The 14,544-nt window shown below is 38.9% G+C and overlaps 1 protein-coding gene across 11 annotated transcripts in view; it reads left to right on the plus strand.

The window, feature by feature from the left end:
• The window catches only part of HDAC9 (histone deacetylase 9), a 992,890-nt gene that overhangs the window by 682,132 nt on the left and 296,214 nt on the right, over positions 1–14,544 (plus strand). For all 11 annotated transcript variants that reach the window (XR_009735813.1, XM_061413649.1, XM_061413654.1 and 8 more), the window contains one exon: positions 2,833–3,013. Coding sequence is in view for 10 of the 11 variants with exons in the window: in XM_061413649.1 (XP_061269633.1) it covers positions 2,833–3,013 (181 nt within the window). In the remaining variant the exon portion in view is untranslated. The remainder of the gene's footprint in view (positions 1–2,832; positions 3,014–14,544) is intronic.

Below are 14,544 nucleotides of genomic sequence, written 5' to 3' on the forward strand. Positions count from 1 at the left end.
AGATTTGACATGGACTGTAGAGGAGGTGAACGGTTGCTGAATGTGAAGCCTCATGGACACACCCAGAGCAGGTGACACAGAAAAGATTGGAAGCACGGACGATCAGGGCCAATATGTCCATTAGACACAGCAGACACTGTGCCCAGAACCCACTATATTCTAAGGTACCCACAAAATATTTTAAATGTTAGTTTTTATCAGAAGAAAAAATAGATATTATAATAATGATTCCAATGTATGCTGATCTTAGCATAAAAGGCAATGTTTAGTATTTTTTATAGAGGAAAGAGCCCATGAAAGAATACAACCCTGAGGATGTTATTTGTTAAACAGTAGGTAGGAATTTGAGCTAGAACCTGAAGAAGGAATAGAAGAGCTAACATTGAAATTCAGATTGGTGTCAGGTCAGGGAGAACCTGGGCTTCCCAGGGGGCACGAGTGGTAAAGAACCCACCTGCCAATGCAGGAGGCGTAAGAGACATGGGTTCGATCCCTGGGTCAGAAAAACCCCCTAGAGGAGGACATGGCAACTCACTCCAGTATTCTTGCCTGGGGAATCCCATGGTCAGAGGAGCCTGGCGGGCTACAGTCCATGGGGTCGTAAAGAGTCAGACATGACTGAAGTGACCGAACACACTGCGTGCAGCGGGAACCTAGATGACAGCCTGGGGAGGCTCTTCAAACTTTGCTTTACCTGCACAGACTTTCTGTCACCTTTGTGCTTATTAGTAGAGCTTTAGGAAGAGAGTTCTTGCAGGAAAGAATAGGATGGGTTGATTTTTGAATTAGGATAGTTAATCAAAGGCCTTTTGCATTAGTTTGAATTGTACAGTAATAGAAACAGAAGGGATGGACATTACAAACATCTAGGTATATATGTACCCAGGCACTTTAGATCCTATGCAGAAGAGCTCATTTTCCCATAGAAAACTCCCAAAGACCTAATTGCACATTTGCATGTCCTCTGTAAGTTCCATGAGAGGAGAGACTGTGCCAACCCTACTGCTGTTTCCTTAGGGAATTGCACATGGAAATACTCAAGAAAGCAAGAGATCTAGAGACTTTAGAAGTGTTACGACTATTGTTAACTAGGACTAGATCTTGGCCAAATCATTCTAAACATCAAAGCACGTGTCCAGGGCCTGCTGATGTGACAAATACCTTCCAGTTGATTGATGGTTCAGTTATTTTTCAGAGCAAAACAGAAATAACATCATATACACATCATTACTTAGAGCTTATTTTAAAGTTAATTTTTAATGATTCTTTTTTCCAAATTGGGAAATCTGTCTATGGTCTATAACTAAATATATATTCATATTCATAACACATGTATATACAGCATTAACTCATACAGAGAAAATCACAATGACATAAAGCCATGTAACATGCATTGAATACAGTCGTATTGTAGTTAGACTTGTTAGCATGCTCATTAAATGAATACTTTGGATTCAAAGGATGTGTCCAGCCTTGTACTAGAGGAGCAACCATTCTAACAGGAAGGTTAGGCTGGGGATTTACTAAGGAGAGGTGACATCTGCTTCCAGTCTTGAAACCGTGCATGCTTGAAGAAGCAGAAGAGCAGGTAGATTTTTAAAATGCTAGAAATTGGTCTTGTGTTTAGAAGGCTTTGTTAACCTTTTGGAGTATTAGTTTCCTTATCCGTGGCATGAGAGGTGATCATCTTTTGTATCACTGTTGAGCTGCTTTTCATGTCTAATTGGAATATAGAAAAGGCAGGAAACATAAAAATCAATACAAAGGTTATGAATTGCCTGATGCTGAGGAGAGAGGACCTATTTAGGGTGTAATATTGATAGTTAAACTGTAGTTTAATTTAGTTAAGTTAAACAGAGATAGTGCCTGTCTCTGTTTTAGAGATTGTCTTTTTTTGGGGGACAGAGGAATAGGTCCAGTGAATCTTTCAGGAGCTTCCAATTCTGGCTCTTTGATAAGTTGAGACGTATGAAGTATGACAATATTGTTAAATACTGAGATTGTATTTAACATTGTTTAAGGAAACAGTTTTTTTTATAGTATTGGGATTATATCATCAGCGTATGAAAAAGTCATTCTGTACGATTATACAAAGACTGTCTATGTGTGTGCTAGTCGCTCAGTCACATCCAACTCTTTGTGACCCCATGGAATGCAGCTCACCAGGATCCCCTGTCCATGGGATTTCCCAGGCAAGAATACTGGAGTGGGTCTCCATTCCCTTCCCCAGGGGATCTTCCCAACCCAGTGACTGAACTCAGGTCTTCCGCCTGGAGGGCAGATTCTTTACCATCTGAGCCACTGGGGAGGCCTGTATGAAGACTGAAGGTGGTCAAATATAGTCATGTAATTGGCAACATTTAGGCTACTGAAAATTTCATTGACAATATTACTTGAAGTGAATTCAGGATAGGGTTTTCAAAATTGAGTCTTGGTGGTGGTTTGAAAACAGTTGAATTGTTCTACCACTTTGCCATTGTAACAGTTCCAGGCTGTATTCAAAACATTGGTATCAAGGTAGGAAATGAGTCCAAGTCGATGTTCCTCTTGAGGTTAAAGGTCTGTTTCTTTCAATCAGTTCAAACTGACAGGCCTCCTGCCATCACCTCCTCCTCAGCCAGGCAGGCAGGCCCTGGCCGTCAGTGTGAAAACATCTGTTGAATGGATTTATTGACTAGATCGTGTTTTTTTTCTCCCTTTCTCTATTTTTTTTTCCTTCACACCGTTTATTATGTCTCTGACCTGATGAACTTAATTTGTTGACATGTCGCTCTCAGTGTCTCCCTGCGTGCTGGCCTCATGTTTCTCTCTTCTGTGCTCTTTTCTTGGCAGCAGTCCTTCTTGCAGCCCCAGCACACACGTGCAGTCTCGGTGCGCCAGGCTCAGCTGGCTCCTGTGGGCATGGAGGGATTAGAGAAAGAGCGTCTGGTCTCCAAGACCCACTCCTCCCCCGCAGCCTCCACGTTACCTCACCCAGCAATGGACCGCCCCCTCCGGCCCGGCTCTGCAACTGGTGAGAATCCCAAAAGACTTTCCCTAATAGGCAGGCTGAATGCACCGTTTTTGCAGGATTAAGCGATTTAAATGCTCAGAATAACTCCAAGGGCAGAACGCTCCGTTTTAACCCAATGCAACCCAAATTTTATGACGTTGTATTGGCCACAAGACAAAGCAGCACATCTGATAAATCTTGGGCTTAGTATTAATAGCCTCATAAATTGTTATCATTCAGGGGCCTGGAAAACACATCAACAGGTGCATGGGTCCCTTCTGGAACCAGAGATCCCCTCAACATTCTTTACCATCTCTTCCTTCCAGTGCTTGTGGCCCCGAGGGAATTTACGATGCTGACTTCACTCAACTCGAAAGAGTGCCCCCTTCCAGTGTGTTTTTCTTGCTGTTGTGTTTGTTTCAGAGTTTTGTCCTGGCTTTTCATACAAATGACTCATAGGAGACAGTGGTGCCAAGGCAAACCTTGTTTAGTTCTACATACATCAGTTCCAATTCCATTTATTATGGCACCGATGGGTGGGCTATCTGACCACCCTCTTCCTTTGCCTACAGCTGTGTTTGATATTTCAGAACCTGGCTACAGAAGAAAACAAACCAGATAATTCCAAGGCCAAAGGAAGGTCAGGTCTGGGACACGCGCAAGAAAAGGGCACTATTCTCTCACAAAGGAGCTGTACCATAAATATGCATGTGGATAAATATTCCTTTATGTCTGCTGGACCCCATTCTTGGTCTATGTTCTCAACTGTGGCCCATGAAATGAAAGATATTCTAGCCCTAAGGGCTCAGAACATGGATGCCTCAAGGGGAGAATTCAGATGTACCTTCTGCTAGAGTCTCTCACAGGTTATCTGATTTATTTTTGATTCAATTTTTAGGATTCAGGGTTTGTTTTTGTGGCTTCTGTGACCTCAAGCAACCCTTTGTACTTGGAAAAGTTAAAATACTTTTTCCAAAATCACATTCCCAAGCCTTGATATCATCTTTTATTTAAAAGTCAATGAACGGAACAACCAGGTTATTTAACTTTGACAGACATCTTTGATAAGTATGCTCAGGAGCTACATTTTATAATGTATTACACCACGAGCCAGCATTCCATACTAGGAGCTACAGACTGAATATATCTGGATATATTTCTCTCACCACGTTAGCCACTGTTTCTGATCCCTCTATTTCTTGGACAAACAGACCTGTCCTGGTATCCCAGGCAACCCAGGACTGTAGCCAGGGTCAGCGGAAGCTGCTTGGATCAGTCATGCCTCGTTCAATCCCTGTTCTTAAGAGAATTTTTGCTCATAGTCAGATACATGCTGTAGAGAAATACTTTTTGTAGGTAGTCAGAGCAGTAGCCTTTAAGAATTAGTTATTTCTCAGTTCTTTTTACTGAGAGTGTTTTGTATTCAGCCATAAGCTTTCAGAGACACAGATATCCTATTGTAATGCCAATTACATTCACTCCAAATCATTTCCTTACTTTAAAAGCAAGCTTGATTATCAAGTTTTGTGATGCTGTTTCAATAGTCATGTGTGTGGCTGTCTACTATTGTAACCCTACTGATAATTTCTTTCCTTGATTAAGAGAGGTGACCCTTCCCTGACATGTTGTGGTTTCCTCTGCTTTTATATGTTCACTCCATATGAATGAAACAAGTTCTCTGAATATTAGAATGATCCTACTAGTTTGAGAAAAACATGTTTTTGCAAATGAACAGGGTTTGTAGGTCTTAAAAGAATCAGGCGAGGGACTTCCCTAGCAGTACAGTGGTTAAGACACTGTGCTTCCACTGCAGGGGGCATGAATTCAATTTCTGGTTAGGGAACTAAGATCCCACATGCCATGCAGCACAGACAAAAATTAAGGGAAAAAATCAGGTGAAAGAGTGGATTGCAAACCAGATAATGCAAGCATGACATAAACATAACCAAATGCTTCAAACTGAAAACTGGGTCATTTCACATGATTAGTTTCTTTGCCATAATGTCAACACCCTAATATTTATCAGAAGTTATATTCCAAGCACAAATAGGGAGATCAGGTGGAGTTTATTTTCATGTTTAATGTATGTGATGAGACACGTGCATGTTCACGCATGCTCAGTTGTGTCCCGCTCTTTGTGACCTCAAGGACTGTAGCCCGCCGGGCTCCTCTGTCTGTGGGATTCTCCAGACAGGAATGCTGGAGTGGGTTGCCATGCCCTGCTCCAGGGATCTTGCAGACACAGGGATCAAACCCACATCTCCTGCATCTCTGGGACTGGCAGTTGGATTCTTTACCACTGAGCTACCTGATGAGGCACATTTCTGGCCTAAATGAGAAGTTATATAAACTTACATTTTAAAAAATACAGAATTTTATACTTAGTAACTTTTCAATTAATTTTAGTTGAATCGACAAATATTAATTTGCAGTATATATACATAATGTGTACATGTAAATCATAAACACTTAGGAATTTACCAGCTCAAATTTGAAAACACTGAAAGTGAAAGTTACTTTGCAATTACTGCTCTGTAAGGATTCACTAAGTGATTCCAAAGTTACATACTTCAGTAGGAAAAAACCTTATTGTCTTATTTACCTTAAGAATGTTGCATCCTGACACTTAAATTCTTAGGATAAAAATACTAAATATTCTTTTAAAAACGTGCAAAGTATGTAATTTATGTGTCTGTTAATAGCTCCTCCACTGTCACTGGGACTAAAAATATATATTTGGTTAGTGACTTTCATTTAGTGCTTTTCCAAATCCAAAGGAAATGAAATGTACTATCTTCACTCTGCTCTTCCAAATATTATTCTGGCTTTAATCCAAACTTAAATTTCCCCTGTAACATGCATACTCTTACAGTCCACATGGTCTCAAAATTCATCTTAGTATTTCTAATGATCTCTTACTTTAGAGGAGAACTCTTAAGGCTTTCACTTGTGATATGTTTGAAAACAAATTTTTTATGTTTTAAGGGCATTTCTTTTGGCTTTTTAATATCTATTTGTTGTAAATACATCAAAAAATAAAAATGTAACATTTAAGTCACTTTGAAGTCACATGTTCTTTGAGAATATTTAGCTTTTGTTTCCCAAAGAAAGTTATAAATCTTTACTCAGTGGTTGTTCCAGTAGAAAGTAAGGAAGAGAGAGAGTAGGTTATAAAGTTAAGCAGTTTGCTTAAATTCCTTCTGTAACAGCTATACATTTTGAAACAACTATGAAGTTATTCTGTACTAAACTCACATAATTTTTAAGGCACACCTTTCAAACCTTTACCTTCCATGTAATCCCCAATAGCCAAAGGGATAGTCACACCACCCTAATATTTCTAAAGAACAAAGCAGTGGTCCAAGGGGGAAATGTTGTCTGAGTTCAGTCAGTTGTTGAAGATGAAGTCTCTAGTCTGCTTCCTGTGAGAACTTGAATGGACCAAGAAACAAACTAAGATGGAGCCCCTCCCTGCTGGCCCGATGGAGAGCCTGCCTGAGGATATTTCTGGATGGCCAGGGGATCACTTAGCTTCTGTAGTGCCAAGGAAGAATGTGTGTTGTAGAGCCAGGTTACCACATATTCAAATGCATTTTGTCATTTTGGAATATAAGTAATAATGCATGCATGCTCAGTCACTTCGGTCGTGTTCAACTCTGTGACCCCATGGACTGTAGTCTGCCAGGCTCCACTGTCCATGGGGATTCTTCAGGCAAGATCTGGAGTGGGTTGCCATGCCCTCCTCCAGGGGATCTTCCTGACCCAGGGATCGGACCCATGTCTCTTATGTCTCCTGCATTGGCAGGTGGGTTCTTTATCGCTAGCACCACCTTAGACTCCCCATAAGTAATAATTCAATGTTTATTACATATTGAATTTAAGGACTACTTTTTTTCATTCTATCTGAAGCCAAGGCATGGTGTTTAGTATGAATTCTGATGGCTAAGGAAAGGGCAATGCCTGTCATTTTCTCTGCCATAGTCTTCCTTTCTGCTCAGCTGTTCCTGAGAGAAATGAGGCTTGGCCATGGCTCCCAACAGGATTTTGAGAGTAGATGATATAATTGTGCTGTGTGTGTGTGCACGCACGCCCAGTTGTGTCTGACTCTTTGCAACACATGAACTGTAGCCCACCAGGCTCCTCTGTCCATGGGATTCTCCAGGCAAGACTACCAGAGTGGGTTGCCATTCCCTCTCCAGGGGATCTTCCTGACCCAGGGATCGAACTTATATCTCTTTTGTCTCCTGCATTGGCAGGTGGATTCTTTGCCAACTGTGCCGCTTTGCTAGTTTATGCCAAGTGGAATTCAGTGATACCAAATTTAATAGCAGATAAATTTGGTTGACTTTTAGCTTCCCCATCACCCAGTACCATTTAAGCTCTTCTTTCTCCCAGCACTAGGTTCCTTTACATAATCTGTGAAAATTCTTTTTTTATACCATCAGTTTTTTAGTCAGTGTCTAATGAGAAGTAGAATTGTAGCGTTTGAACTAAAGCAGTGTTTGTGAAAGCCATTACAAATAGTTCAAAGAATTTTTAAGTGGACATTTAGAGGGTGGCACATCACAACGGAAAGTGAAATACATTGGAATGTTTAAGTGTGAGAATAGCAAAAGTGGCCTCTTCCCCTGTCTTTTTGTTTGTTTCTGCTTTTAATGAAGATATGTTCCCAAGTTAGGCAAGCTCTTGTTAATCCCCAGGTTTTAGTTTACAGCTTACTTCCTTCAGGAAGCCTTGTTTGGCCAGCTAAATCCAAATTAAATCAATTATGGTCCCTCGTAACTGGATTTTTTTTCCCTCAAAGATTGTAATTGATTTATTTTGGGGATTGTGTTAAAATGGGCTGTCCGTGTGGGAAGAGATTGTGTTTCCTCTTCTCTCTGACCCCAGCACTGCGGTACCTGACTAGCCCAAGGATCTAGCTCAGTGTATATGCTTGCTGTACAATAAATGAATATGCAAGTGAAACAAGAGTAAAGAGACGTGAATCACATGCAGCTGTACAAAAAAAGGTTATTTGTATGTTAGATGAAATTTTGAGGTGACATTTATATTTTTTAATTAAAAAATGTTCATTGGAAGCAATTTCGTAAGTCTGGAAAACTGTAAGGGGAGAATCACCTGTTACTCTGTCACCAGAGAAAACCATAAGTAAAATACACATTTATTTCCAGTAATTTTTCCTCTTCTATGTGCCTCTCTCTGACAGTGAAGGAAAGTTATATGTTTGTGTTCATGTCTGCATGCTGTGTACATCTGTAAATACATATGTGTGTTTGTGCATGCGTGTGTTTATGTGTGTGTTTTAAGACATCTCAGAGTAACTATTGTTACCACCTGCATTAGAATGCAGAGATTAATTTCATTTGGGTAGATAAAAGTTAACTGTCCTCAAATATATGTGCCTGAAATTTCTCCTGAAAAGTTCCTCCAATGTTTGCCTATCTAATTCTCACTGAAGATGATAAGATAGCTATCTTTTTTTTATTTAGGAGACTAAATCAACTTGGTCACATATATATTGTATTATAAGTTATTTCTTATATAATAACATTTTTAAAATATATATTAATGTATGTTAGTTATATGTATATGTATATATCTTTTTTGAAGAAAAAAATTTTGTGGCTTTTTCATACCTGAGAAAGTCATCCTACAACCTTCACACATTCTTGGACACAGATTTACTAGGACACATTTTTTTTGTCTGAAAATCTGGAAGTGTGGTTAAATGCTCAAGCATTTAATATTCAAAAGGAGAGGTCTAAGTTTAGCAATGAAGAGAAGTCTGGACCATCTTGGTATGTGTTCCTTTGTGGGCAGCCTGTTCATTCTCTTCTGGTGCCTCACAGTATATTTTCTTCATCCTACTAATCCAAAATAAAATCATTCTTATGAGCATTTGCAGTTACATACTCATGTACATGTCTCTTTCTATTATGGATAAATTTTTAAGTTATTCCAATTATTCTATGAATCTGATCCCCTCCTTGAGAACAATCACTGTCTATTCGTTGATCTCCATACTTTCTGAACATATCTAAATTTTTATTTAATGGCATTGATCTGGTTTTTTATGAAATTTGAATTCTTCTTTTGTTGCCTCCAAAGTAGACTTTAATTTTGCCACTGTGGTTTTAGTTCTCTTGCCATCCTCGTTTACCTTATGCATCTTTTTACTCATTAATTTACCTTGGTCTCTCCTATTCAGCTCTTGGTCCTATTTTATAGGACCAATGTCTTCTGACATTTGAGGATTCCCCCAAATTTCTAAAATCTTATTTTGCTTCCTATAGTTGGAAAAGACTCTGATGCTGAGAGGGATTGGGGACAAGAAGAGAAGGGGACAACAGAGGATGAGATGGCTGGATGGCATCACTGACTCGATGGATGTGAGTCTGAGGGAACTCCGGGAGTTGGTGATGGACAGGGAGGCCTGGCATGCTGCGATTCATGGGGTCGCAAAGAGTCGGACACGACTGAGCGACTGATCTGATCTGATCTGATAGTAAATCAAATTCACTGAGCTAAGTAGTAGGAATTATGTTTCCCTTTATATTTCTGTAGCATATTCTCATAGGCCCAGTTTTTGTTTTTTGTTTTTTTTTTCCTCCTCACTCAAACTTAAAAAAGAGTTTTTTGAGGTATAGTTGATTTACAGTGTTATGTTAGTTTATGGTGTAGAGCCAAGTGACTCAGTTATATGTTTTCTGACTTTTTTTTTGTTAGAGTTTATTGTAAGATATGGAATTTTCGTTTTCTCTACTGTACAGCAGGACTTCAGCTGTTTTATATATAGTAATTTGCATCCAATAATCTCAGACTCCTAATTTATCCCTCCTCTTATCTTTCCCCTTTGGTAATTATAAATTTGTTTTCTATGTCTGTGTTTCTGACGGTGTTTCTGTTTTGTAAATAAGTTCATTTGTACCATTTTTAGATTCCACATATAAGTGATACATATGATATTTGTCTTTGTCTGACTTCAGTTAGGGTGACCATCTCTCAGTTCATCCATGTTGCCACAAATGGCATTATTTCCTTCCTATTTTTTATGGCTGGGCAATAATTCTATGGTGTGTATTTATACACTGTCTGTGTGTGTGTGCTCAGTTCTGTCCCTGACTCTTTGCAGTCCATGGGCTGGCAGCCTGCCAGGCTTCTCTGTCCATGGAATTTTCCAGGCAAGAATTCTGGAGTTGGTTGCCATTTCCTACTCCAGGGGATCTTCCTAACCCAGGGATTGAACCTGCATCTCTTGCATTTCCTGCATAGGTAGGTCGATTCTTTATCGCTGTGCCACCTGGGAAGTCTATATATACAGTTCAGTTCAGTCGTTCAGTCGTGTCTGACTCTTTGCGACCCCATGAATCGCAGCACGCCAGGCCTCCCTGTCCATCACCAACTCCCGCGGTTCACCCAAACTCATGTCCATTGAGTCAGTGATGCCATCCAGCCATCTCATCTTCTGTCGTCCCCTTCTCCTCCTGCCCCCAATCCCTCCCAGCATCAGAGTCTTTTACAACAACTCTTTGCATGAGGTGGCCAAAGTACTGGAGTTTCAGCTTTAGCATCAGTCCTTCCAAAGAACACCCAGAACTGATCTCCTTTAGAATGCACTGGTTGGACCTCCTTGCAGACCAAGGGACTCTCAAGAGTCTTCTCCAACACCACAGTTCAAAAACATCAATTCTTCGGCCCTCAGCTTTCTTCACAGTCCAACTCTCACATCCATACATGACTGGAAAAACCATAGCCTTGACTAGACGGACCTTTGTTGGCAAAGTAATGTCTCTGCTTTTGAATATGCTATCTAGGTTGGTCATAACTTTCTGTCCAAGGAGTAGGCGTCTTTTAATTTCATGGCTGCAGTCACCATCTGCAGTGATTTGGGAGCCCCCCAAAATAAAGTCTGACACTGTTTCCACTGTTTCCCCATCTATTTGCCATGAAGTGATGGGACCAGATGCCATGATCTTCGTTTTCTGAATGTTGAGCTTTAAGCCAACTTTTTCACTCTCCTCTTTCACTTTCATCAAGAGGCTTTTGAGTTCCTCTTCACTTTCTGCCATAAGGGTGATGTCATCTGCATATATATACAGTACATCTTCTTTATCCATTTATCTCTTGATGAACATTTAGATTGCTTCTGTGTCTTGGCGATTGTAAATAGCACGGCTATGAACATTGGAGTGCGTGCATGCTCAGTCACTCAGTTGTGCCCAACTCTTTGCAACCCCACGGACTGTAGCCCACCAGGCTCCTCTGTCCATGGGACTTCTCAGGCAAGAATACTGGAGTGGGTTGCCATTTCCTTTTCCATTTGGAGTACATATATCTTTTCAAAGTAAAGTTTTATCCAGGTACATGCCTAGGACTGGAATTACTGGATCATATGGTGACTCTACTTTTGTTTTTTTAAGGAATCTCCATACTGTCTTTCATAGTAGCTGCAGCAATTTACATTCTCACTAATAGTATAGTAGATTCTCTTTTCTCTACACCCTCTCCAGGATTTATCGTTTGTAGGCATTTTGATGATGGCCATTCTGACTGATAGAAGGTAATACCTCTCTGTAATTTTGGTTTGCATTTTTTATTAGTTAGTGATGTTGAGAATCTTTTCATATGCCTGTTAGCCATCTGGATGCCTCCTTTATAGAAATGTCTATTTAGGGGTTCAGCCCATTTTTTTAATTGTTTTTTTTGTTGTTGTTATTGAGCTGTATGTATATTTTGGAAATTATCCCCTTGTTGGTTGTATGATTTGTAAATATTTTCTGCTAGTCTGTAGGGTGCTTTTTTTTTTAATGGTTTCCCTTGTGTTCACTGATTCTCGAAAGCTTGAATATAGAAACATCTTTGCAGATATTTACCAGCAAATATGTAGTGAATTGTGTTTGACTTCACTTTTTGCCAACTTGCATACCGCCTGAACCTCCTTCTCTGTTATATAGTGAATGGCAACACCTAATTTAATTCCCAGGTTCTAATAGACTTTCATATAGTGTAGTTGGAAGCTCTATGGTGAAATTTCTCCCACCTACTTCCTTTTTTTAGCTGCTGATGAAATGATTTACATAAACAAATAGATCTCTAAGTCTAGAAAATGCTCCTTGTGTACTCAGAGGTACAATTTAGCAAGTTTTAAACAATTATTTTTGTATATTTCATTTGCTTGCTGAATAAATCAAGTTTTACACATAATTAAAAATGTCATATCTGGTACTTTAAGTGTTCCTATTAAAAGATATTATAACAAATAATTCAGGTGTTAGAATATAAAGAGTATATTTATGGGGAAAAAATTAGGCAAGATAAACCTTATAAATAGATTAGAACTCTAAACCTTATGGATAGATTTCTCTTATAGATGGAAAGTATAACAGCTGTTCTGGACATGATTTAGAGGTTATTAGAAATGACTCCTGCTTCAAAGTAACTCCTTCTATCCATTTTAGTAATCCTACCAATTGCAATCCATTTTTTTAAAGTTTTTTTTTTTTTTAACTCTTAAGAGGTCATCTTTGACTTCTCAGCCCCCTATATTTTCTATTTCTTTACCTACCATACAGAGTTTTAAACATACGTGTCATATAATTGTCTTTGTGAGTGCCTTACCTTTACTGCTAGGTTATAAGTTAAATGTAATAAATTAAAGTTTCTGCTACCTGGATCATTGAGAGCATTCAGTGACTGTTTACTGAACCTGCATCCTTTAGGAAAGTTATTATGTTGTGTGTGTGTGTGTGTGTTTGTGTGTGTGTGTCTATGTCTATATTTATTTACTGTGCTTTAGCCCTTGGTTCCATCCTTTGGCCCTGCAAGATGTTTAGTATGTGTCATTGAGCAAATCCTTGGGAAGGTGTGGAACCTCAGGCATTAACCAGAAAAGCAATATGAAGCTGAATTTTAAGAAGCTGGGATCAGGAGTTTTAGGTTGAAAGATTCTGAACTCAGCTTTCCTAATAGACCAGTGTGGACTCGGCCCCACAGTCATATTAGACTGAGCAGAAACATAAAGAGATGAATGCTTTCTATAACTAAAGAGACTGTGTGCAATGATTAAGGAAAGGCAAAGAGGCTACACTGTGAGCTTTACATACTTACCTCATTTAATAAAACTGAAAGCCACAGAAAGCACAAAGTCTAAGCTTATAAAAAGTATCAAAAAATTTTAAGAGTTTTTTTTTTTTAGCAGAAAATAAACAACTAGAGTTTAAAATTCAGGTAAAGGTTTATGTTAAGACTCCTTTGTGTATTTTATTTATTTTCTCAAAACCTAGCTTTAACTCTTGTCCCATTGATTAAGAGACAGGTTGATCTCTGTCTTTAGACAGGCTAAAGGGTCAAAGAAAAGTGGAATTCGATGTGAATCCCAAAGAGAAGAGCAGGCTTGTTCCTCACCCTGTAAGTTTCTGTTTTTGAGGGGAGAAAAGGGAAAAAAAAAAGATGAAAGAAATGGAGATGAAGGATGAGGTTAAGTCTCACCTTGCAGTCTACCTGTTAACTCTTCATTGCTACATCATTAAGATGAGTAGGTGGAGGTTTTGGGTTCCAGACTTTATTTTCTCTTAAATTCGAATGTCTTTCCAAGAGCTCCTGGACTTTGTATTATAATCTCCAGATACTTGGCAATAATTTTCAGCTACCATAACCTGTTTCATTTTTTTTTTTTTTTTGCAGTGGCTAATGGAGAAATTGTTGTTTTAAGAGAAGTGATTACTATGGAGATGAAGTTAGATAGGTCAAGAGATGAAATAGTGAGAAAAATAAGCAACCTAATGATTAGAATCTCTATTCTTAAAGAATATGTTTTCAAAATGAGGGAAATGCTATATTTTATGTTTCCATGTTAATCATTAATATATCTTTTATGCAGTACAAAACTGGTAGAAAATATGTTCAGCAGTTCCTGTTATGTAATAGCAACTCATAAATACTTGATATATCTGAGTTGTGCAGATGTGTCTAATGTATTGTCGTATTGTGAATGTTGCTTTTTATGCCTGCTTACTTTTTTTTTCCTGCCTTCCTCTTTTCTCTCTTTCAGCTTTATTTTAAAATATTTATTCATCTATTTTTTGTGTAAAATTCCATGTATAAATATAATGAGTATAATAAATGCTTGTGTTAGAGGCACCTACTGGTAGGAAGATAAGATGTCCTTGTGGCTCAGATGGTAAAGAATTTGCCTGCAATGCAGGAGGCCCAGGTTTGATCCCTGGGTGGGGAAGATCCCCTGGAGAAGGAAATGGCAACCCACTCCGGTATTCTTGCCTGGAGAATTCCATGGACAGAGGAGCCTGGCGAGCTACAGTCCATGGGGTCACAAAGAATAGGACACAACTGAGTGGCTAACACTTTCACTTCACTTTCACCAGGAAGAAGATAAGGCATGTAATACAAAAGAAATTAGTCTATAAAAACTACCAATGAGGTCCACCAAGTAGGTTCATCAAGAAAGGTTTTTATAATTGATGGAGATATCTGACCTAGTTATCCCATCAATTCATTTATTCATGTTTTTCACTCATTTATTAAAATTACAC

The sequence above is a fragment of the Bos javanicus genome, chromosome 4 (genome assembly GCF_032452875.1).
Source record: "Bos javanicus breed banteng chromosome 4, ARS-OSU_banteng_1.0, whole genome shotgun sequence".
Lineage (NCBI taxonomy): Eukaryota > Metazoa > Chordata > Mammalia > Artiodactyla > Bovidae > Bos > Bos javanicus.